Below are 22,695 nucleotides of genomic sequence, written 5' to 3' on the forward strand. Positions count from 1 at the left end.
CTCCCTGGCCTGGGTGCCCCTCTCTAGTCTCCCCTTTCTCCCCGCCTCCAGCTCGGGTGGATTCCACCTTTCAGTCTCTGATTCCCCGTGGGGAGGATCGGATTTCCTGCCTGACTCATCCCAGAGCCGCCCGCCATCTGTGCTGGCATCACCTTACCTGCCCCCGAAGGGCAGGTGGGGGCCCTATAGATGGGCCACCTAGCGCTCAGCCCTGTCCTGCCCTTCAGAGTGCTTCCTCTGGAACAGGGACATGGGCCAGCAGTGCCCAGCTGCTGCGTGTAGGGGCCCTTGGGAGCCGCTGGGTCCCTGAGATAGTTCCACCAGAAAGCACTGTTGCCTCAGGAGGAGCAATCCAGGCAGACTGACTGGAGGAGGTGCCCCTTAAACTTACCCTTCAAGAAGTGCCACTCAGTGTATGGGACTAAGTGCAGGTGGCCATCTTTGGTCCCAGTGATGAACTTGGCTAGGCCCTGAGGGATCTGAGGAGGTGGCTGTACTACTTGAAGGGAGGAAATGATGAGTCTGGCCACCCAGGGAGTAGGAGGAAGTGAGCCTAGAAGCCCAAATCGGCCTGGGGACTGGCAGCATGGTTTGGGCTGTGTCACGTGCATTGAGGGAGCTTCCAGGTGATAGCACAGGGCTTTGGGCTTGCAGGAGCCCTCTTGGGGTTGACTCAATGAGGTGAGGCAGGCGGTGTCCAGCCTGAGTAGGACCTGTGGGCACTGGGCAGTGGAGAAGAGAGGAGCATCCAGGAGCAAGGGGCGAGTTGAGGTTCCAGGGACAAGCTGGGTTTCTCTGTGTTTGGCAGCTGGTGGAGAAGATCCCAGGCTTAGGAGGGATCAGGGATGGGGATTTGGGGTGGTGCGTGGAGAGGGGAAGAGGGCTGAGGGGCCTGGACCTGGGGGGCTGCAGCTCCATCTTTAGGGGAAGGAGGAAGTGTAGGGTGGTCAAAGGCCCAGATGAGCCACATGGGAGGAGGGGGGTGGAAGGAGGAGGGTTCCTTGGTGTCTCCCTTAGATGGGTGAAGGTCTGGAGCAGTGTGGGGGCTCAAGACGCTGGAGTCCAAATGGGATCCTGTACTGCCAGCCAGGTGGCCCCCAGCAACTGCCACACCTCTCTGCCCAGGGCGTGAGGTGAGGCTCCTGATGCCCTGTGCTGGGTGGTGAGGCTGGGAGTGGGGTGCTGGGTATGGATGCTATAGACTGGCCAGTGTGGTTGGGGGGAGCCATTGCTTAGGAAGACTCAGAGACTGGGGGCAGGGGACAGGGAGGGGCCTTGCCTGGGACCTGCAGGCCCCCAGCCACCTCTACAGGTGATAAGGCGCTGCCCTGGAGGCTCAATGTCCCTTGCCACTCCAGGCCTGCTCTGGTGGAGATTCCCTGCCCCTAGCCCCAGGTAGCCAGCTCTGCAACGCCTTAGCTGTGCTAGGGCCGAACCGAGCCTTTGGTCATGCTGGTCCCTGCCCCAGCCGCTTCTAGTCTGTCCTGACCTTTGAGGCCTGGCTGAGATGCCTTCTTCAGGGAGTCCGCTGGATGGTCCCAGCCTGGGGACTTTTCCTGGCCTGATCCCTCTTCTGCCTGTGGCCGTCTCTGCAGATGGCTGGGGCTCCTGGGGTGGGGTGGGGATGGGGTTTGCGCATTTGGGTAAGCAGCCCTCGGGCCTCCCTCACCATGCCTGGCCCAATGCTTGGTCTGGGCAAACCTGGGTCCAGGAAAGGCTGCAGCCAGCTACTCAGCCACCTTTGCCCACACCTGTCCTAGGCGTTCTTTCCATGAGGTGCAGAAGCCCAGGGTTGTCACCAAGCCATGCTTCGGTTCCTAATTTATGAATGATGTCTGGGAGTGGCTGGATTGGGATTGTCCCTCACTGACATTGTTCTGAGAAGACCGGATGTGAAGGGGCCTGGCTGGGGGCTGGCCCATAGGAAGGTGGCCCAGAAGGGCTGGTTTCCCATTCCTGCCCCCTTGTCCTAATGCAGGGCTGGCCTACCGCAGGCCAATTCCATTCACCAGCCATCTGGTACTGTCTTGGATTTAATTAGTGAGTATTTACTGAGCTCCTAGTATGTACCAGGCACTGAGCCTAGAAAAAATGGGATTCTATGATTAAAAGAGAAGAAATCTGTGCCCTGGTATTTTCACGAGGGAGACAGATAATAAGTAAAATACATAGGACATTGGGAGATGAAAAATGTTATGGGGAAAACACAGTAGGGGAGGGGGCATAGCAGGACTCAGGGGGGCTGGGCAGGAGGGCAGAGGGTCTGCAATTTAAACAAAATGATCAGGGAAGGCCTCCAGGGGGAGGTGACATTTGTGTAAAGACCTGAAGAAATAAGCAAGCAGGACATGCAGATCTCTAGGGAAAAAGTGCTCAGGAGTAGCAAGTGCAAAGGCCCTGAGGTAGGCATGTGCCTGACTAGTCAGGAGCTGAGTGGGTCCAAGGTTGAGGGAGCAAAAGGAGGTTCATAAGATGGGAGCCAGGGGGCCAGGGATTTAGCTCAGTGGCACTGCACCTGCCTCGCAAGCTCAAGGTCCTAAGTTCGATCCCCAGTACCAAAAAAAAAAAAAAAATGGGAGCCAAGGCAGGGTTAGAAGAGGGGAGGGAAGGGGAGGTACGTGACTTTCTGCAGAACCAGATGGAGGTGGGGCTGGAGAAAGGCCTCGGTCTGTCCTCTGTCCTGGGTGGGACAGCAGTAGCTATAGTGACTGGCAAGTGAGATGGGGCGCGGAGGGGGCCTCCAATGGGGCAGAGAAGGAGCCGAGATCAGGCTTCCACTGCTTCTGTGCCTGAGCTGCGGGATCATCACGTATCACGCTGAGCCTGTCGGCCTGACGTCCTCAACTGTAACCTGGGCACGACCATCCCAGGGCTGTGTGAAGACGGAGGAGCTGAGCGAACTTCTGTGGGAGCCTCAGGAGTTGGAGGGACCATGGCGGAGGGCTTCAAGTCCAAATGCAACTCGGCGGCAGATGGAGAGAACACGCAGGTGGAGACACGGGGCGAAGGCGGGGAGGCTGGAGCGTCCACAGGCCAGACCGGGGGCCCTGGGGAGGGAAGGCTGGGCTCGCAGGGTCTGTGGGCGCAGCAGCGGGCCGCGTTGCCCTTCCTTCGCGGCGTCTCCTTTCCAGCCACTCGGGGCCCCTCGCTCGCCCCGCCCTCGGGCTGAGGCGGGGGCGGGGCCACGCGGCCCAAGAGCAGCGCCGGCCGCCGAGCAGGTGGAGGCGGCGCTGGCGGCTGCGGGCTCAGCTCCGCGTCCCCTCCGCCTCGCGCCGCCCCGGTTGCCCGCCAGCCCCGCGCCTGTGCCCGACCGGCCGGGACGCAGGGGCTGAGCTCTCCGGGGTGCCAGTGCCAATGCCCTGCCGGCTCCCCCGGGGCCCAGCTGCAGCGCTGCTCGCCCTTCTGTGCCTGGGGCTTCTGCCCCTCCACTTCCACTCTAGCCTTTCCCCCCGGGGGGCGCAGGAGGCCCTCGGGCCGAGTGCTTCTAGTCCCGAGCCCCGTGGGCTGCTGCTTCAGGACGTCTTCATCGCGGTCAAGACCACCCGGGCTTTCCACCGCTCCCGTCTGGACCTGCTACTGGACACGTGGGTCTCCAGGACCAAGCAACAGGTGACAAGCGGGTGGCTTTGGGCCTTGAGAGGGGTCCTTGGCTGAGGGGCTCACAGAACTCTTTCTGCTGGGCTGGGGTCCCCAGAGCCTCAAAGGAGAAGCTGCCCACTGCCCTCTGGGTCTGGTTCATCTCTCTCCTCCCTCCTCCCCTCCCCACACCTGACACTCTGGCCTCTGGGTGCTCCTCAAATCCATCGCCTCCTCTGCTGGGGACAGCCTGGGTCCCTCACCCAGGCTCCTGGGGGTCCTTCCAGTCCCTGGCCGCACCAGCAAGGGCTTTGCTCCTGGCCAGCTTGGCCTCTCCGGCCTTGGGGGCAGTGGTGGGTTTGGGTAGCTGGGGTAGAGGCCTCTGACAGGTCCCGATCCTGATCTGTGCTGTCCTAAACTGGCCCGGGAGCTGTCTCCCCCTGGCTCTGCGTGGCGGAGGCCCTGCCCCACATTGCTGTGCCTGAGGTGTGCCTGGCTGGCATTTTGCCTCCTGTGCTGGTTTCCTGTGGCTGCTGCCCTGAAGGGGGTGTGTGTCTGGAGGAGGAAGCTGAGGCCTGGGTGGGGGCCCGCCTGTCGAGTGGGCGTGTGTGTGTGTGTGTGTGTGTGTGTGTGTGTGTGTGAGCATCCACATGCTCACACCCATGGAGCCTGAGTGTGGGAGCCATGCAATGGTGAGAGATGTGTGGATGCCATGGGCAGGTGGCTCCTGCCTTGAGGGGATGGTGCTGCCAAGCTGAATCTCCTTCAGCCCTCCCCTCCCTGCACTTGGTACCCTCCTCAAGCAAAGCTAGGGTTCTGGGGTTACTGGAGAGCATCTCTGGGGAGGTGGAGGGTACACACAGACACACACACACACAGACACACACACAGACACACACACACACACACAGACACACACACACACACACACACACCCCGTCTCCTCAGAGTGGCTGCTGGCTCTGGGGAGGAAGTGACTGAGCCATTGGAGGGGAGCCCAAGGAGAGAGGGCAGGGAGGTTTGGATGAAGCTGAGGTCCCCAGGCAGGGCACACCCCCATCCATGAGTGCAGATGCCAGGTGCTCCTGAGATGAACCTTTGCTCAGCACCCTGCTTTCCCTGCGCCTCACACCACTTCTCATCTTGGGGAGATCCTGGCTCTGAGGGCAGACGGGTGGGCGGAAGCCGCCAGTGCTGGCCCTCCCCACAGGCCTTCCTGTTTATGGCACTGTGTCTGTGTACCCGGGAGCATGGCCTCACGTGGTCCAAGGCTCTTTCCTGTCGTGTCTTGCTCACCACCATGGTGCCCCGGCCCCGGATGAGGGAACTGAGGCTGGGGGGGAGGAAGCACATGCCTGTGTCACCCAGAAGGCCTCTGCCCAGTGGGACGAAGCTGGGTCTCTTTCTTCTCTGCAGAGCCCCAAGAGCCCAGAGCTGCCTGGGCCATGTGGCTGCAGAAGCTACTCCTTGGGCCTTCACTTGGGGGCTGTGCCTGGCAGCACCAAGCTGGCACAAGAAGGGAGCAGCAACTCCTGTGTTCCAGAGGCAGGACATGAATTCACTACACTGGACCTCAGAGCGAGGGCAGAATCTAGAAACCCTGTCCCTTCAGCTGAAAGAAGGAAGGACAGAGGAGGAGGAAGCTGGGGTCAGAGAACCCATTCCTGACACCCATCTCTCACCCTTTGGCTCATTTTTCTCTGTGACCTTGGCCCAGGCCCTCCTGCTTCCAGCCCTCAGTTTCCCTGTCTGCACAGATCAGGAGCTTCCGGGACAGGCCTGAGCTGTTACCTGCAGTGGGGGGCCCTGGTTGGTTAAGGAGGTGGGGTGGCAGGTGGGCCTTTATGTCAGCAGGCTGGGACTCGTGTGCCGCCTTTGTCCTGGTGGGTCTGAGGGGGAGGAGTGGGCTCGGGGAGGTGTGTTTTGTGTGTTTTGTGCTGGAGAGAAGCCTTTCTCTTCCTCCAGCCCCCTTGTGGTCCGCAGGGGTGGGGGCAGCAGCAGGGACATGGGGGCATCTCTCCTCCTGGGCGGCAGATGGTCCCTAGCGCCCCCCCCCCCCCGGCACAGCGGGCTGCTGGTCCCTTTGTTTTCCAGCCTGTGAAGTTTTAACCATTGTTAAGGTCTCCTCCTTAAACAAATCAAATGCAGCCCTTGGCTTAGGAAACTCTGCCATCACTCTGCACCACCCCCAGGGGTTCCAGAGAGCAGGGCAAGAGCAGCTCAGCTTTTCTGACAGGCTCCCTTGAGGGTGGTGCTGAAAATGGACTTGGGTGGGGGCAAAAGGACAGGCTGGAGGCGGCAGTGGGGCTGGCCCTGGCCTTGGAGGGGGGTGGGCAGGGACTAAGCTGAGATATTTGAAGGATGGGTGGGTAGACAGACTGCAGGTGAGGGAAAGAGAGGAAGCTCAGAGTCTCCAAGGCTCTGGGCCCCAGCAAGAGGGAAGGCTGAGCTGGCAAGGAGGAAGAGCAGCCTTCAGTCTTTTTCAATTCTTTTTTCTGTGCTGGAGATGGAACCCAGGGCTTTGAGTAAGCTGGGTGTGTGCTCTACCGCTGAGCCATACCTCTGGCCCTTTTTTTTTTTGGTACCAGGGATCAAACTCGGGACCTTGGGCTTTCAAGGCAGGAGGTGGAACCACTGAGCTCAATCTCCAGCCCCCACCCTCTGGCCCTTTTAAAAAATTAAAAATGATTTTTTGTTTTGATTTTTTTTTTGAGACAGGATCCTGCTATGTAGTTCAGCCTGGCCTTGAACTCACTGTGGAGGCCAAGCTGGCCTTGAAATTGCAGCGATCCTCCTGCCTCAGCCTCCTGAGTGCTGGGATTACGTGCCCAGCAAGTCCTTCTTTCTGGGAGGGGCTCAGTGTTGAGGTGAAGCCCTCCAGGGAGGAGTCCCAGCTGCAGGGGATTGGACAGCTTGGGGCTCAGGCAGTGGCCAGGGCTGGAGGTGCAGATGCCAGAGTTCCCCACCTCCTGCTGATGGCACTGCTGAGGAGTGGGTGGAACGCAGATGACCTGGGCCTGGGCTTGGGTTGTCCACACTCACTGGAAATCAGGGCCTCCAGCTTAGCTAAGTCTAAGGTGGAGGTGGGAGGCCGACCTCAGGGAGACGGGCTCAGAAGGTGGCTGCTGCCCAGGTTTCTTTTATTTATTGATTGATTGATTCATTTATATATTAATTGGTACATTTTAGGTATACAATACGTTTACATTTATCATTGGGTGCTTGTACCTGTACATGATGTATCTTAGTTATTTTTTCCCCATTCCCTGTGTGCCCTTCACCCCCTCCACCCTTCCCTATTTACATAGACTTTGTTTCCTTTTTTTTTTTCTTTCTCATAATTTTTCCTTTCCCTTCTTCCCTTTCCCCTTCCCCTCCTGCCACCCCTACACCTTTGGATCTTTTCCTATTTCAAATTATCAATTATTCATTTTAATCATTTTTCATCCTTATTTATACTTTCACTTTCTCACACCAGAGAAATTACTCGGTATTTACACATGTGTGTCCTATTTATTTCACTTAAGAGGATGGCCTCAATATGCATCCATTTAGCTATAAATGTCTCTAGTTTCTCATTCTTTATGGCTGAGTAGGACTCCATTTTATAAAAAAACCACATCTTCTTTATCCAGTTTCCAATTGATGGGCACTTGGGCTGTTTCCAAGCTTTAGCTATTACAAACTGTGCCACTATAAACGTAGGTGCACATATATCGCTGTGGTATGATTCTTTTAATTCTTTGGGGAAAATACCCAGCAGAAAAATAGCTGAGTCAAATGGGACCTCTAGTCCTAGTTCTTTGAGGTATCTCCATACTGATTTCCACAGTGGTTGCACCAGTCTGCACTCCCACCAACAATGGAGAAGGGTTCCTTTCTCCCCACAGCCCTGCCAGCATTTGTTATTGGTTGATTTCTTGGTAGCAGCCAATCTTTGTGGGATGAGGTGGAATCTCAGCGTTGTTTTCATCTGCATTTCTCGAATGACCAGTGATGTTGAACATTTTTTCATATATTTATTTGCTGTTTTTAACTTCTTTGTCTGAGAAATGTTTGTTCATTTCGGATGCCCATTTTTGAATTGGGTCTTTGAATTTGGGGGCTCTGATTTTTTTCAATTCTTTATATATTCTAGATAGAAGACCTTTGTCTGAGGTACAGCTGCTAAAAATTTCTTCCCACATTGTAGGTTGTCTCTTAGCTCTGTTGGTAGTTTCTCTTGCAGCACAGAAGCTTTTTAATACGATGTGATCCCAGTTGTTGATTCTTTGTGCTAGCTCCTGTGCTACTGAAGATTTGTTCATAAAGTCTTTTCCTATGCCAGTGTCATTGAGAGTTCTACCTAACTTATCTTCCAGCAGGTTTAGTGTTTCTGGCTTGATAGTTAGCTCTGTAATCCACTTCGATCTTAGTTTAGTGCACGGTGATAGGTATGGGTCTAGTTTTAATCTTTGACAGGTTGAAATCCAGTTTTTCCAACACCATTTATTGAACAGGCTATCTTTCCTCCAATGAGAGTAGTTGGCTCCTTTGTCAAAGATGAGGTGGCTGAGCGTGTCTGGAGTTCTTTCTGCATCTTCTAATCTATTCCACTGATCTTCAGGTCTATTTCTTTGCCAGTACCATGCTGTTTTTATCACAGTAGCTTTGTAGTATAGTTTCAAGTCGGGGATTGTGATACCCCCAGGCATGTCTCTGTTGCCTAGAATTGCTTTTGCTATTCTAGGTTTCTTCTGATTCCAAATGAATTTTTGGATTGTTTTCTCTAGTTCTGTGAAGTATATTGGAATTTCAATCGGTATTGCATTACATCTATATAGTAGTTTTGGAAGTATGGCCATTTTCACTATATTGATTCTTCCTACCCAGGAACAAGGGATATCTTTCCATTTTCTTATATCTTCTTCGATCTCCTTTTTCAGAGTGCTGTAGTTTTCAGTGTAGAGGTCTTTTGCTTCCTTTTTTAAGTTGATTCCTAGATATTTGATTTTTTTAGATGCTATTGTAAAAGGAATTATTTCCCAAATTTCTCTCTCAATGGGTCTGCTATTTGCATATAAGAAGGCTATTGTTTTTTGAGTGTTGACCTCGTATCCAGCTACTCTACTGAATCTGTCAATTAGGTCTAGCAGACTTTTGACCGAGTTTTTCGGGTCTTCTATGTAAAGTATCATATCATCAGCAAATAATGACAGTTTCACTTCTTCCTTTCCTACCTTTATTCCTTTTATGTCTTTCTCTTTTCTAATTCCTGTGGCTAATGTTTCCAGAAGTATATTGAACAGGAGTGGTGATAGTGGGCATCCTTGTCTTGTTCCTGATTTTAGCGTGAAAGTTTTCACTTTTTGACCATTTGGTATGATGTTGGCTGTTGGTTTTTCATAGATAGCCTTAATCAGGTTGAGATAAAGACCTTCTATTCCAATTTTCTGTAGCGTTTTTATCATGAATGGGTGCTGGATTTTGTCAAATGCCTTTTCTACATCTATTGAGATGATCATATGGTTTTTGTCCTTGACTCTGTTAATATAGTGTATTACATTTATTGATTTAGGGATGTTGAACCATCCTTGCATCCCTGGGATAAATCCAACTTGGTCACGGTGTATGATCTTCTTGATGACATTCTGTATTCTCTTTGCCAGTATCTTGTTGAGGATTTTTGCATCTATGTTCATTAGGGAGATTGGTCTGTAGTTATCTTTTTAGGTTGGGTCTTTCCCTGGTTTTCAAATCAAAGTAACACTTGCTTCCAGGAAAGAATTTGGAAGCCTTGCTTCCCTTTCAATTTCCTTGATGAGTTTAAAGAGTAATGGTGATAGTTCTTTAAATGTCTTGTAGAATTCACCAGTGAACCCATCAGGATCTGGTGCTGCACCAGTTTCTCTGGGAGGTCCCAGGTGCCAGGACCATGAGACAAATCAGGTCAGGTCTGTGGTCTCCAGAATGCGATCTTCTGGTGGGAGAGACCCAGAGATAAATTTCCATCACTGAGAAGTTGGGGTTGCCATAGAAGGATGGGGTGGGGGGCTGAGGGAGGGGCCCCTAGAGAGGCTGGAGGGGGTCAGGAAAGGCTTCCTGGGGGAGGTGACACCTGAGTTGGGAGCTCAAGGGTGGGAAGAGGGCACCACATGTACAAAGGGTCAGAGTGTGTGTGTGTGTGTGTGTGTGTGTGTGTGTGTGTGTGTGTTGTTGGAAGGAACAAATGACCGTGAGTGTGTATCTGTTCCCGGAGAGGACAGCAAGCTACTGTGTCTGTGCCCACCTGGGCAGTGGGCTGTGGACTGGCCTGGGGGTGCCTTTGACAGACTGATCCTGACCCCCCTTCTCCTTCCCAGACGTTCATCTTCACCGACAGCTGGGATAGAGGCCTCCAGGAGAGACTGGGTAACTGGCCGCCTGGGTTAGGAGGGGTCGAGGTTGGCGGGTGCCTGGGAAAGCTGGTGGCTGTGCTGTGGCCTGGGGCTTCCTAGGAATCAGGGTGCCCTTCTGACATTGGGGATTCCCCTTTGCTGGGGGGGTGCTGTTGGAAGAGGCCCTGGATGCCTGGGTCCTGGCCCGAGTCTTGGGCAGTACAGCCGGGCCAGGGCTTCAGTTTCCCCAGTATAATCCAGGAGTACAGCCCTTCCAGGCTCTTTGAGGCCGGGCAGTGGAGAGGACCTGGGCAGGGTCCCCTGACTTCTCATTTTTCCAGGGTCCCACCTTGTGGTCACCAACTGCTCTGCAGAACACAGCCACCCGGCTCTGTCCTGCAAGATGGCTGCTGAGTTTGACTCCTTCCTGGCCAGCGGGCTCAGGTGCGTGATCCTGGGACTCTCCGGAAGGGTGGCCCTTGGCTCAGCCACAGAGACTCGGTCCTCATCTGCTAAGTGGGTGCCCCTTCCTCAAAGAGCTTGTGCTGCCCGGCACAAAACAGGGGCCTTAAAGGTAGCTGCCCACTCCCACCCTGGAACTGTCTGTTGATTGACTGTAGGGACCCTGGAAGCCCTGGCCCCCTCAAGTTCTCTGTCACTCTTCAAATCCCATAGGTGGTTCTGCCACGTGGACGACGACAACTACTTGAACCCGAGGGCGCTGCTTCAGCTGCTGAAGGCCTTGCCCCAGGGCCGCGACGTCTATGTGGGCAAGCCCAGCCTGAACCGACCCATCCACACCTCTGAGCTACGGGCGCACAATCGCACGGTGAGTACTTCCTTTCCTCCTTGCCCATTGGCCGTTGGTCCAGGGGGCGTGGCGGAGAGGAGAGGCGGGGTCTGGGTTTCAGATTTGGCCCTATCTCTGTGAGTTTGGGCCGGCGGCTTTGAGCCTCAGTCTTGTGTGTGAAGTGCGGAGATTGAAATAATGCAGGGGAGTCCTCGATCACCCCAGAGCAGTGGTTTAGCGGGGTCACATAAGCGACTAGAGCCCCTGACTGCAAGGCGGGGCTCCTGGCCACCTGGTGTCACTGCGTTTTTGTGCAGATTGTTAAAATCCTGGAACAGGGCTGGGCAGGTAAACTGCTGCTGTTCGGCACCCCAGAATACTCTCCTCCCTTGGGCACCCCTCCCGGGTCCTCCTCTAACCAGCACCTGAGAGTGGACCCCTGGCTCAACAGGGGGCCCCCAAACCACCTTCAACCCCGTACCTGATGGACACTGATTAGAGTCGCCAGATTTAGAAAACAAACAAAAAGCCAGAAACCCAGTTAAATTTCACCTTTAGATGAACAGTGAAGGATTTCTTAGTATAAACATGTCCCCAAAGTTGCGTGATTTTCCCCTGTCCCCAGGTCCCACTGGACTTCAGGAGTTGGGTGGCCCCAACCGCTAGGGGTCCCATGGCCCCAGGGAAAAGGCAGGTAGGAGGTCCCCCATCTGCACTCAGGGCCTGGGGCAGGAGCTGGGGCGCTGTGGGGTGCTGCCTCTCCCCAGATCACCATCTGCTTCACTAGGGAAACCCAAGTCTTAACTATCAGCAGCTCATCAGCTTCTGAGCCCTAATTAAATCCTCCTGGGCCCTGGGGTGGTGGTGGTAGTGGTGTGTGAGCCATTCCTGGGGAGACCAGGGATTTCTGGGGCACACACACTTCACCCCTGCCCTCTCACCTCGCTGAGCAGTTTGCCTTTGGGGCCAACAACACTCAGAGCCTGACTCCGTGGGTTCACACACCAGCCCTGCTGCCTCCTGATTTGGTGATCTTGACCAGTCACTTAACCCTTCTGTGCCTCAGTTTCCTTATCTGTGACAATAGCTCCTACTCACAGGGCGGTTGTGAGCACAGAAGAATTCAACGAGCCATCTCTGAGAAAGTCCTTGGGACGGGACCGAGGATGTCACGGACACTTGTAGGAGTCAGCGATCAGTGCAGACAGCTCAGCCTTCATTTTTGTAGTACCAGGGATCGAACTCAGGACCTTGCACTTGGGAGGCAGGCTTGGTGGCACTGAGCTATATCCCCGGCCCAGTTTTTTTGGTGTTTTTGAAACAGGGTCTTGCTATGTAGTTCTTGGCCTTGAACTCACTAGTTACTAAGGAGCTGGGAATGGCTCTGAACTCATGGTGATCCTCCTGCTTCAGCCACCAGCTTTTTGGAATTACTGGGGTGTTACCGCACCCTGCCAGAGCTTCTGAGCCATGTTTTTCCTGGGCAGGTTCAGTACCTGTCTGGCCAAATGCAGGCCCTGTCCCTGACAATGTGTATGATGCTGTCATTCATTATACCTCAAAGTGGGGTCCCAGAACTCTGCCCAGGAGTGTGGCAGAACCCCAAAGTGTCCCAGCCTGTTCAGATCCCCAAAGCGAAATGAGCAAGCACTCTGGTGTGGGGTAAGCCCCAGATCTGGCACCTCAGGCCAGTGACCTCACTTCTCTATGCCTTGGACACCTTGCGTGGGGCACAGCGCTTAGCACAAGACAAGGCACTTAACATTGCTACTGCTGTTCTTGTTACTGTAATTATCTGGAAGTGGAAGCCACACACAGTCATTAATTTTTTTAAAAAAAGACAAGCATTTATGGGGCCCTCATGTGTCAGGCCCTCAGGAGCTGTTGTTGAGCTCTGACCTTTCTCAGAAGGGCAGCTTTTCTAGAAGTAGACTAATCACTGTCTGTAGGAGGAGGGGACTTCGGGGTCAGGAGAAGCCCTGGTGTTCGGAACTGGAGTAGATGTGCTCCTGGTGACAGCTTCCCGGAGAGGGACCTGGCTTTCTCAAGGTCACAGAGCTGTGCAGGGAGGAAGCTCAGGCTTCCCCATCGCCCGCCCAGGGCTCTCCTCGCTGCTCCTGTGTGCGTCTGTGAAATGCCAACTATGCACTTGGGAAAGGTGACCTCAGGGAACTTGTTAGACCCAGAGATGGTGCAGCAGGGGAAAGCATTTCCCAGGTGAATTTGGGGTTTTCACAGAAGAGACGGGAGAAAGCCTCTGGCTGAGGTGATGGTAATGGTAACAGGGGACAGAAAGTGGTTTAAACCTAAAGAGGTCTTATTAGTTTTTGTGATTGAGCTGTCGTGGGGTTTGTGGGCTGCACGGGACCCAAGACTGTCTGTTCGCTACTCCAGGAGAGGCCTCATCCTCTTTTTTTTTGCAAGAAACCATTCTTAGTCCCAAGAGTTGGGAGTAGCAGTGGTTTGGTGTAGACCACATCAGAACTATGGGTCTGCCTACAGGTGACCCTATAGAAAGCATCTTTTTCTCATAGCATAGCGCTCTGGGAAGGGCTCTGATTGGCTTGCCTAAGTCGTGTGGCTATTGCTGAGCCAATCACTAGGTCAAGTGCTCCATCTTTCCCGAGGATCTCCTCCCCACCCCTGTGGCCCAGGGAAGCAGGTGGGCACTCGGCAGCGTCTCCCTCTCCGACCATGCACAGTTTCTCAGGGAAAGAGGCAAGATGCGCTGGGCGGATAAGATATCACACATCCCACTGAACCAGAATCCAGCTGCATTCGGATTGGTGACCTCCTCACTTACAATTAGCTATGTGACTTTGGGCCTCAGTTCCTTGTCTGTAAAATGGGCATAATATTGCCAGGCTGTAGCAAGTCTTTCGTGACTGTGAAATAAAGATCCTTTGAGCCATGGTTGGGAGTGAAGGTGCCTGGCCATCCCCACCCCCAGACTCACCCCACACCTTGGTCCTTCGCTTTCCAGAGGCTGGTACAGTTCTGGTTCGCCACAGGAGGCGCCGGCTTCTGCATCAACCGCAAACTGGCTTTGAAGATGGCTCCATGGGCCAGGTAATACTCGACTCAGGGGTGGGGAGGGCTTCCGCCAAGGCAGTGCCACAGGGAAGGGCAAGGCTAAGTGTGGGGGCTCCCAGAGAAGGGCTTTTTGGTTGGGACAGGCTTCTTGGAAGAGGTAGCGTTTCACCTGGGACAGCCCTAGAGAACCCCAGAGGAAGGGCATCTAGGAGTCATGGAAACCTCAGTATGGAGGTGGAGGGACCCTGGCATTCTGCAGGGGCAGAGACCTGGCCTCTTGGTCTTCCCAGGCAGGCTATTAGTCACAACATCAGAGGCCATGAACTTGTTTATTTATTTATTTTTTGCTACCGGGGATCCAGCTTGGGACTTTGTGCTTTCGAGGCAGGCAGCGGAACCACTGAGCTAAATCCCCTGCCCTGAACTTGTAATGAAGGCTATTCTGAGCTGACTTGGGCTTCACCAAAAGCATTGCGACATTTGGGGGTGAAGGTGGGGTTACCTTGTTTCTATAGCTGAGGAAACTGGGGCACTGAGGGGTTAAGCAATTCTGAGGTCACCCAGGTTCAAGGTTACCCAGCTGCTCAGTTTGGCCCCAAGGCTCCATGCTTTGAAACTGTAGCAGCCTGCACTGCCTTGCCCTGGATGGGAAGTCTCCCCGGTGGGATTCATGTGAGTGGGCACACTTGTGGCAGGCATGAACAGGGTCATCCTTATGCCTAGGTGCCCCATCCTGGCTTCTGCCCACTTCTGTGGTACTTTGTGTGAGTTAGAGAAAAGCGTTGCCCCCATCCTGAGGGTGCTGTGTTAAGCGTGCATGCATGTGTGTGTGTGTGTGTGTGTGTGTGTGTGTGTGTGTGTGTGTGTGTGCCCCTGACGCCCTGCTCTGGGGGACAGCCTCTCCCCTTCCTCAGCACCGAAGACTCCAGTGCCTCCTGCAGGACCTCATTTAAAAGCTTCCACATCCTCTGGGAAGCCCACCTGGCTCTCCCTAAGTCCTCCACTCTGGATTATTTTCTCTAACTTAGTGCCAGTCCTGCCCTAAATGACCTGCTTCCTGTCTGTGTCCTCCCAGAGTGGGGGCTGCCATGGAGGGCGGTAAGCTTTTATTTCTCATCTCTGCATCCTCAGCCCTAGCATGGTATCTTGGGGGAGTAGATTCTCAGGCTTGACAAAGAATACATGAGTGAGTGAATGTATGAAAGAAGCAAGAAAAGAAAGGACACATTTATGAAGGTCTTTACCCACCCAAACTCCAGCGACTCCTCCCAACAGCCCAGAGAAACTAGGCTCTGTATCACTCCCATTTCCCAGAGCAGGACACTGAGGCTCCCTGAGGTTTCTGACTTGAGTGAGTCATGGGGTGTGCAGAGACCGATGCTTGAGCTGAGGACCAGCAGTGTCCTCCTGGGAGGTGAGGAGCCTGGCTGTAGGGGCCATGTCTGCAGCTGCAGCCCAGCTCTGTCCCTCAGTGGTCCCCGCTTCGTGGACACATCTGCTCTCATCAGGCTGCCCGATGACTGCACCGTGGGCTACATCGTCGAGTGCAAGCTGGGGGGGCGCCTGCGGCCCAGCCCCCTCTTCCACTCACACCTGGAGACGCTGCAGCTGCTGGGGGCTGCTCAGCTCCTGGAGCAGGTGAGCCAGCCCCGGGGCAGGTGGCAACAGTAGGGGAGGAAGGGTCGCCCCGAAGGAACCGGAGGGATTCGAAATCAACCTGAAACTCAGATTACAGGGTATGGCCATCCCTTATTGATGGGGAAACTGAGGCCCAAGGTGGCAAAGGACTTGCATAATGGTGCCCCCTGTGACACAGCCCCCTCTACCTCTAACCGCAAGGGTTAGCGTCTGTGATGCTGCGATTCTCTGATCTGGTCCCCAAGTGCCAGCTAGGAGGACCCGCACAGATGAGATGGAGTTGCCTTTGGGTCCTGCCACCTGTTCCCCTGTCCCTCCCTCCCTTCCTCTGTCCCTCCCTCTCCCCACATCCCTCTTGCCCAGCCAGCCTGGCTCTTTCTGACTTTTCCCATCGGGAGCCTCTTCCAGCATCACAGCTTCCCTGGCAGTTGTTTCCTTGCTTTCCCTGCCTACCCCAAGGTTACGGGGAAGGATCAGATTTCCATTCCTCCAGGCAGGGAGTGGCTGCTCCCCCTGCAGACCCGCCATCCAGCCCCACAGGCTGTGCAGCTTTGAGGGCCTCAGTGTGGTCAGACCCTTCGGAGTGCAAGTCACAGAAAGTCAACGGGGCTGGTTAAACAAGAGTCAGTGGGTCAGTGTGCTGAGCTGAGAGCTGAGGGCCTGGCTCTTGAGGTCTGGCTGGGCCCAGGCATTTAGGACTCTGTGTCTTCTCCCATCTGCTGTCCCGGATGCTGGCCTGGTCCTCAGACAGGCTCACCCCTCTGCTGACAGGATGGAAGCCCCAGGTCTGCCCCCCACTTATCATCGGGACAGAGCTCTGCTTTCCCCCAGATCGCAGCACCTGGCAGGAGTGTTGGTTGGCCAGGTCTACACCTGAGGTGTGGGGGTGATACATCCCATGAGGATTGCAGATTCTCAAGCCAGGAAAGGGGGGCAGATTTTGGGCAGCCGAGAGCAGGTCATAATGGTTAGGGTCTCCTGAATCCCCACCATGCCCCCTTTAGCTCTGGCTCCTCGTGATCTTTACAGCTGGAATCCACAGGACTAGCCCCATGATCTCCTTGGATTCCTAGACCCTGGGATGTTCAGCCTCTCATATAAAATGCTGCAGTGTTTGCACATAACCTACACAATCCTCCCATATGCTTTAAATCATCTCTCAATTAGTTATGGTACCTAATTGAATGTAAATATTGTGTAAGTTGTTTTTCTATTATATTGTTTAGGGAATGAGAAGGAAAAAAATCTGTACATAGTCAACATGGGTGCAAGTTTTTGACTATTGTTATCTTTTCATGCTTCTGGGGCTTGTGCAAGCTAGGCAAGTGATCTGGCATTGAGCCTTTTTAAAGTTTTATTTTGAGACAGGGTCTCAAAAATTTTTATTTTTATTTTGAGACAGGGTCTTCCTGTCCAGGCTGGCTTCAAACTTGTGACCTTCCTGTCTCAGCCTACCCAACAGCTGGGATTAAAGGCACGCACCTCTGTGCCCGGCTTGTTAGGATGTTTTTGATCCATGGCTGATTGAGTCTGTGGATGTGGAACTTACATACAGAGGGCCGGCTGTGTGACATTAGCCCCGCCCTGTGGTGGGGATACTGAGGCCTGGGGAAATGAACTAACTGGCATACAGCTAGTGTGGGGCAGAGAGAGATTGGAGCCCTGCCTGGGAGGCTGAGAGGCCTCCAGTTTGTAACCACTGGTGTGTCTGTCTCTTCACTGAAGCTGTTGTCCCTGGCATGGTGCAGCAGAGGCCTCCAGGTGGTGGAGGCCTGTCAGGGCCCACAGTGAGTGTCAGAACCTCGCTGTAGTACAGGCAGAAGCTTGCTGGCAACAGACCTTCCCTGTGAGGCTCAGTCTGCAAGTCCCTAGGGCCAGCATCATTTGGCCTCCAGGTAAGCAGAGTTCTTGAGGTGCAAATGGACTGGGGCATGAATGAACCCTGCAGGCCATATAGTACCTTCCAGGGTGGCATCTGAAGCTGGTGGCAGAGTCAGATGGGGAGCTTCCTGTGCCCCTTCTGTGCCCCAGTGGCTGGGGTAGAGCCCAGCAGCAGAGCACTTGCTTCGCACATGTGAGACCCGGGGTTCCCTTCCCAGCACCAACCAACTAATAACAAAAATACACCTACCACCGTGCTACACCGGGTCCCCAGTGGGATTCCTTAATGCTTCTTTGCTTCTTTCTGCCCAGGTCACCCTCAGCTATGGTGTCTTTGAGGGAAAACTCAACGTCATTAAGCTGCCAGGCCCCTTCTCTCCTGAAGAGGACCCCTCCAGGTGGGTCTGGGCGCTGAAAGTGAGACATGGGAGGAGTGGGAGGCCGAGCTCTGGCACCAAAGAGCAGGTTCTGGGAGGAAGAGGAGTAGGATGGGCTGTGTGGTGGACTGCACGGAGGAGGGAGTAGGTTTCAGGGACCTTAGACAAGCGTTCTGCCCTCTCTGATTTTCAGTCTCCCCATTTGTAACTCTCAAAGGCTGGGCCTGGTGAATATGTAGGGGTCTTCCTGCTCTGATCCTCTGATTTCCTCAGGCACCCTGGAAAACTGACCGGTCTTCACTGAGTGAAGAGGCGCTCTGAGGGATGGTAGAACTTCAGGCCTTGGGGGTGGATTATTGAGGAATTTGGGGCTCCTTGCTTCTTTGCCATCCTTCTTGCAGGTCTGCCCAGCACAGGTGTAGGGAAGGAGGCGGGGGCTGCCACCTTAGCCCTCACAGCCTGGGATGTGCAACTCCTGTCTGCCCCTGCCCGAAGCTGTGGCTGTGCTCAGGCCTGGGCAGAGGGGGAAAGGGGCGGGGCTGCCAGGGCCCAACCCCAGCCTGGGGCTCAGCCCCTCCCAGCACCCTCACCCAGGAGCCCCTCCTCAGCAATGCACAGAGGGCCTGGGAACTGGGGAGCAAGCAGGGCGCAGGGACACAGTGAGTGGGGAGGAGGTGGGGTGAGGGCTGGGCCCTGAGGGGCAAGACCTTTCAGAAGGAGCCCGAGACCACTGGGCACTGGCTGTGTGGGGGCAGTGGGGCTGGCAGGGACCTCTCGGCAGGGTGACATGGAGGAGCTGTAGGGCTGCCTGCAGGACAGGACAGTGTGTACCAGGCCTGGCCGGGGGAGAGAGTTGTAGGAGCAGGAAGTCAGCGTCCCCTGAGTGTGGAGACCGGGCAGCGATGTTCCTTGGGGCCGGGTAGGGTTGGGACCTTCCCCAGGCTGTTGTGGGCTCCATCTGGACTTTAGGTTTACAGGAATCTGTGACCCTGGGGGGGAACCAGGCTCTGAGGTTCTGAGGGCTACTGGTCATGTGACGGAGCACATGAGGCTGTGGATCAAGCTGCACATACTGAGAACACAGAGTTGGGCTCCATGTAGAGAACAATGCAAAATTCTAGGCAAAAGGTGCTGCCTTCTAATGGCAAAAACTGCCAGAGGAGGTGTGAAAGCTAGAGCTACACTATCAAGAAGTTTAAGCATCAGTGCTGAACTGGGTGTGGTGGTGGACATCTGTGATCCTAGCACTTAGGAGGCTGAGGCAGGAGGATCACTTTAAGTTCAAAGCCAGCCTGGGTTACATAGCCAGACCTTGTCTCAAAAAACAAAATAAACAAAGAATTGGTGTTAAATTTCCTCTAAGCCTGAAGACCCTAGGACCTGCAGGTTTCTGCCTCCTGGGGCTGGGGTCACTGGAGACTCAGTGCGCAGAGTCAGATGGCCTGGGCTCAGCTGAGGCCTCTGTATGCCATCTCTGGCTTTCAAAGTTTCTTAAAACCTGTGATTCTCAAATAAGGGTGATTTTTTCCCTTGGGGACATTTGGTGATTCTGGGGACATTTTGAATGTTGCCGTTCAGGGCTGCACCCTGGCATTTCATGGGTGGTAGCCAGGGATGCAGCTCAGCTTCCTCCAAGAATTGGAATATGTGCTGTTCCGCCCTCAACAAGAATGATCTGCCCCAGTGTTACTAGTGCCCATTCCTGATCATCTCCACTACAGGTGACATGTCCGGGACACCTCTCTGGAGCCTGTGGGTGGGGGGCAGGGACGGATGACCATCTAGTCTGTGTCTGGTCTCTCTGCAGGTTTCGCTCCCTGCATTGCCTGCTCTACCCAGACACGCCCTGGTGCCCACAGCTGGCAGCCCGATGAACCACTGGCAGGTGGGCAGGGCCCTGGCTGAGCCATTGCCTTCTGGGGTAGAGCTAAGGGCCTCGGCAAATGCCAGGCTGCTGGGAAGCCCAGGATCTGGATGGGAACTGGCATCAAGGCATTGCAGGCCCTCGAGATGGGTGAGGGCCAGAGAGGCTGAGGGCTGGCTCCTGTCACCCACAATGCCCAGCTGGATGAGGATGGGGACACTTGAGCTGGGCTGCTGTCTCAGTCCCTCCCTCAGGGCTCAAACAGTGCTCACAGCTCTGGTTCCCTGGCTGGATCCTCTGTCCCTTAGAGTCCCAGAGGGAATCATGGCACCGTCCAGGTCTTTAACTGATGGTGTCACATCTCCAGGGGCTCCTTGCTGCCCACCTCTTGCTAATAAGCTCAGGGTTTGTTTGAAGCCTCAGGATGCTCTGACGCAGATGATGGATCAGAATGGGTCCTTACCAGTTGAGGTGATCCTTTTGCTTCCTTCCCCAGCTACCCTGCTGGGAGGAGTGACCATGTGACCCAGCTCTGACCAATGAATGGGAACCCAGCAAAGCCAATAGTGCTGTTTCTGGCCGAGGTTTTGCAGCTCCATACCCTGTTTTCCTGTTATGAATGTGGGTGTGATGGCTGGATCTGGAGAAGCCACTTTGCCCTCATGAAGGAAAGGCCAAGACAATCATCTACAAGTATCCCCTCCGGCATCTAGTTCTGTATGAAATTAAACTTTTATTTAAGTCTGAGTCAAGTTGTCTGTTATATGGAGCCAAAGTGTTCCTGACTGGGTCTTCGATCTGTCTGGCACAGTGATGATGTTAGTCACTTCTGGTGGTGTGATAAAATGCTCGGTACACAGCCCAGCACAGGGAGAGGAAGGCTCAGCAGTGATGATGCAAGTGTATGTGTGTGAGGCTGTGTGTGGACACGTGTGTGATGCACACCCTCTACACACCTCTCTGTAAGGATGCACGTGTGGTGTGTGTATGGGTGCCACGTCACATCCTGTGTGTGCCCTGAGGTGCTGCTGTGTTGTGGGCTGTTCCTCTTGTCCTGTGTCCTTGGGGTGCAGGTGGAGGAGGCCAGAGAATCAGGGAGGAGCTTGGACACTCGGAGCCAAGGGATTCAGACTTGCGTGACAGATGAAGGGGACAAGGGGCAATTTGACAGCCAAGGCAGATGTTGAGCAAATAAAAGCACCTCTAGAATCTGGGTCTCAAAGAGGTTGGATGAATGAATGAAAGTGATTGTGCTGACGATCGGGTATGGTGGCACCTAGGTAGGGAGGGCTGGGCATGGGAGGTCGCTCCCCTCACCGTCGTGCCCAGTGATGCTGGCAGCTGGGTCACCGTGGGGCTCTGGAGTGGGGGAGGAGGGAGGAGAGATTCTGGGCCACGGGGCTCCTTTGGCACATGCCCTGGCCCGTGTGGGACCACAGTCCTTGTTCTGGTGCATCTGCATCAGGTGCCTAGTCCCACCAAGCACATGTCTCAGCCCCTTATTTTCCAAGGAGGAGGCTGAGCCCAGAGAGGGTTGGCTTTGCATTAGGGGTTGCTCAGCGAGTCAGTGCAGAATCTGGCTGCTTGGGCTCGTTCAAGCCTGGCCAGCCTGATGGTGGGTTTGGGGCATGTGAGCTGAGCAGAATGAAGGCAGCATGTGGCCCCACCACTTGGTGGGGGATGGAGTGGCGCCCCTGGCAGCCACTGGCCTCCTCTCCCTGCATGTGAGGCTGGTGGCCAGATGATGATGATGATGATGATGATGATGATGGTGATGATGGTGATGATGGTGATGATGATGATGGTGATGATTTCAGGTTTTTCCCAGATCCTGGGGGTTGGGTGGGGAAAACAGGGCTGGAGCCATCTGCTGTCTCCATTGTCCCAAAATAGCTGGGAATGTGGAGGGGTTGGGTAGGGGGAGTAGGGTCAGCGATGAGCAGAATTGGGGTGGGGGGATGGAGGGAGTCTGGTGTAACCCTCAGTGTCTGAGAGGAGGCTCTGGAGCTGCCTGTGTCCTGGCCTGGGGGACCCATCTAGGCCCCAGGGCCAGGGCCGGAAGTGGAGACCAGGCTGGCCTTGCTGGGCCCCTCAGCTTCACCTTTGTTTAGCCTGAGACTCTTGGGTCCTGTCTGCCCCTCCAAGATATGCATGGATGGATAGGCAGAGGGTTGTGGGCAAGCAGCTGAAGGTGGCCTCAGAGTAAGGGAGGCAGAGTGGGACAGTGGCCTGGGGCAGGCATTAGAAGAGCCTGGGGATGCATCACAGGGGCCTGGGGCACACCAGCCAGCTCCTACCCCCAGCAAGGAGTGGGCAGGGGGCCCCAGGCGAGTGCACTCCTCCCAGCAACACCACACCTCATGGATGACTTGGTGGATTGAGCCTTGTTTTAGTCACTTTCTTGGTCACAGGGACAAAATACCTGACACCCGCAACTTGAAGGAAGGAGAGGTTTATTTTGGCTCATGTTTCAGCCTATAGTTGGCTGGCTACAAGGCAGGATGAGGGGCAGAGGGGCCTGGCGGAGGAGAGCTGCTCATGGCATGGCAGACAGGAAGCAGGGAATACGAAGAGGAGCTGGGGAGGGAGACAGACCCTTCCAGGCCACACTCCTAGTGACCCACCTCTCTGATCAGACCCTGCCTCCTAACAGCAAGTCAGCTGTCAGCCCCCATAACCCAATCACCTTCCAAAAGTGCCACCTCTGATTGAATGAGGCTTTAGGGGGACATCTAGATACAAACCCTATCAGTCCTATGGTGTCTGCCGGCATACACTGTTCCCTACTTCCCCTACGCTAGTATTTATGTCCAGAGGGTCATAAATACTTGACAGAGGACTGGACTTGACAGAGGACCAATTACTGCAGCAAGCAGAGCTTCTGGGTCGTGTTGAGTCTGTGAGCTTGGCCTCTAGCAGACAACAACCAAGACAGACACCACAGCAGGAGGCTGGGGACCTGGGTCTCCACTTTGCTCTGCTGTGGAGTTGTGTGTCACTAGTCATAGGAGCAGTGTAGAGGTCACCTAGTCCAAGCTGTCTGTCCAGCACTGGCCCAAGCACTTGACATACATTGAGTCACTTTATCTTCATTTATTTGAAGTAAATACTATAAATTTTCCCATTTTACAGATTAGGAAACTGAGGCATAACAGGAGAGGAAGTCCTTGTCCAGGTCCC

General features: G+C 54.6%; 1 protein-coding gene across 7 annotated transcripts; it reads left to right on the forward strand.

Moving 5' to 3' along the window:
• The first annotated feature begins 2,826 nt into the window (after nucleotides 1–2,826).
• Nucleotides 2,827–20,262, forward strand: Mfng (MFNG O-fucosylpeptide 3-beta-N-acetylglucosaminyltransferase). Of its 7 annotated transcripts, XM_087213926.1 has the most exons (11): nucleotides 2,832–3,609; nucleotides 9,421–9,504; nucleotides 9,918–9,966; nucleotides 10,274–10,376; nucleotides 10,608–10,761; nucleotides 11,348–11,416; nucleotides 13,706–13,791; nucleotides 15,228–15,393; nucleotides 17,587–17,672; nucleotides 19,459–19,536; nucleotides 20,012–20,262. In XM_087213926.1, the coding sequence occupies exons 1-10, from the start codon at nucleotides 2,956–2,958 to the stop codon at nucleotides 19,523–19,525; spliced, it is 1,518 nt and encodes a 505-aa protein (XP_087070052.1). In that variant the 5' UTR covers nucleotides 2,832–2,955; the 3' UTR covers nucleotides 19,526–19,536; nucleotides 20,012–20,262. The 7 variants fall into 7 exon arrangements, 6 of the variants coding, with proteins under 6 accessions (XP_087070053.1, XP_087070052.1, XP_087070055.1 ...); XM_087213927.1 differs by lacking the exon at nucleotides 19,459–19,536 and having other exon boundaries at nucleotides 2,829–3,609; XM_087213929.1 differs by lacking the exon at nucleotides 9,421–9,504 and having other exon boundaries at nucleotides 3,196–3,609.
• The last annotated feature ends 2,433 nt before the right edge of the window (nucleotides 20,263–22,695 follow it).

The sequence above is a fragment of the Heterocephalus glaber genome, unplaced genomic scaffold (assembly GCF_053883595.1).
Source record: "Heterocephalus glaber isolate CG9 unplaced genomic scaffold, H.glaber_assembly_v1.0 deba00001444, whole genome shotgun sequence".
NCBI classification, from domain to species: Eukaryota; Metazoa; Chordata; class Mammalia; order Rodentia; family Bathyergidae; genus Heterocephalus; species Heterocephalus glaber.

What these genes read in the sequence shown, in the direction of transcription:
- Mfng (XM_087213926.1), top strand. Translation starts at nt 2,956, where the DNA reads ATGCAACTCGGCGGCAGATGGAGAGAACACGCAGGTGGAGACACGGGG. An exon ending in TTCCTGGCCAGCGGGCTCAG is followed by an intron (nt 10,377 to 10,607) that starts GTGCGTGATCCT and finishes CAAATCCCATAG; the next exon opens with GTGGTTCTGCCACGTGGACG. An exon ending in CCTGAAGAGGACCCCTCCAG is followed by an intron (nt 17,673 to 19,458) that starts GTGGGTCTGGGC and finishes GTCTCTCTGCAG; the next exon opens with GTTTCGCTCCCTGCATTGCC.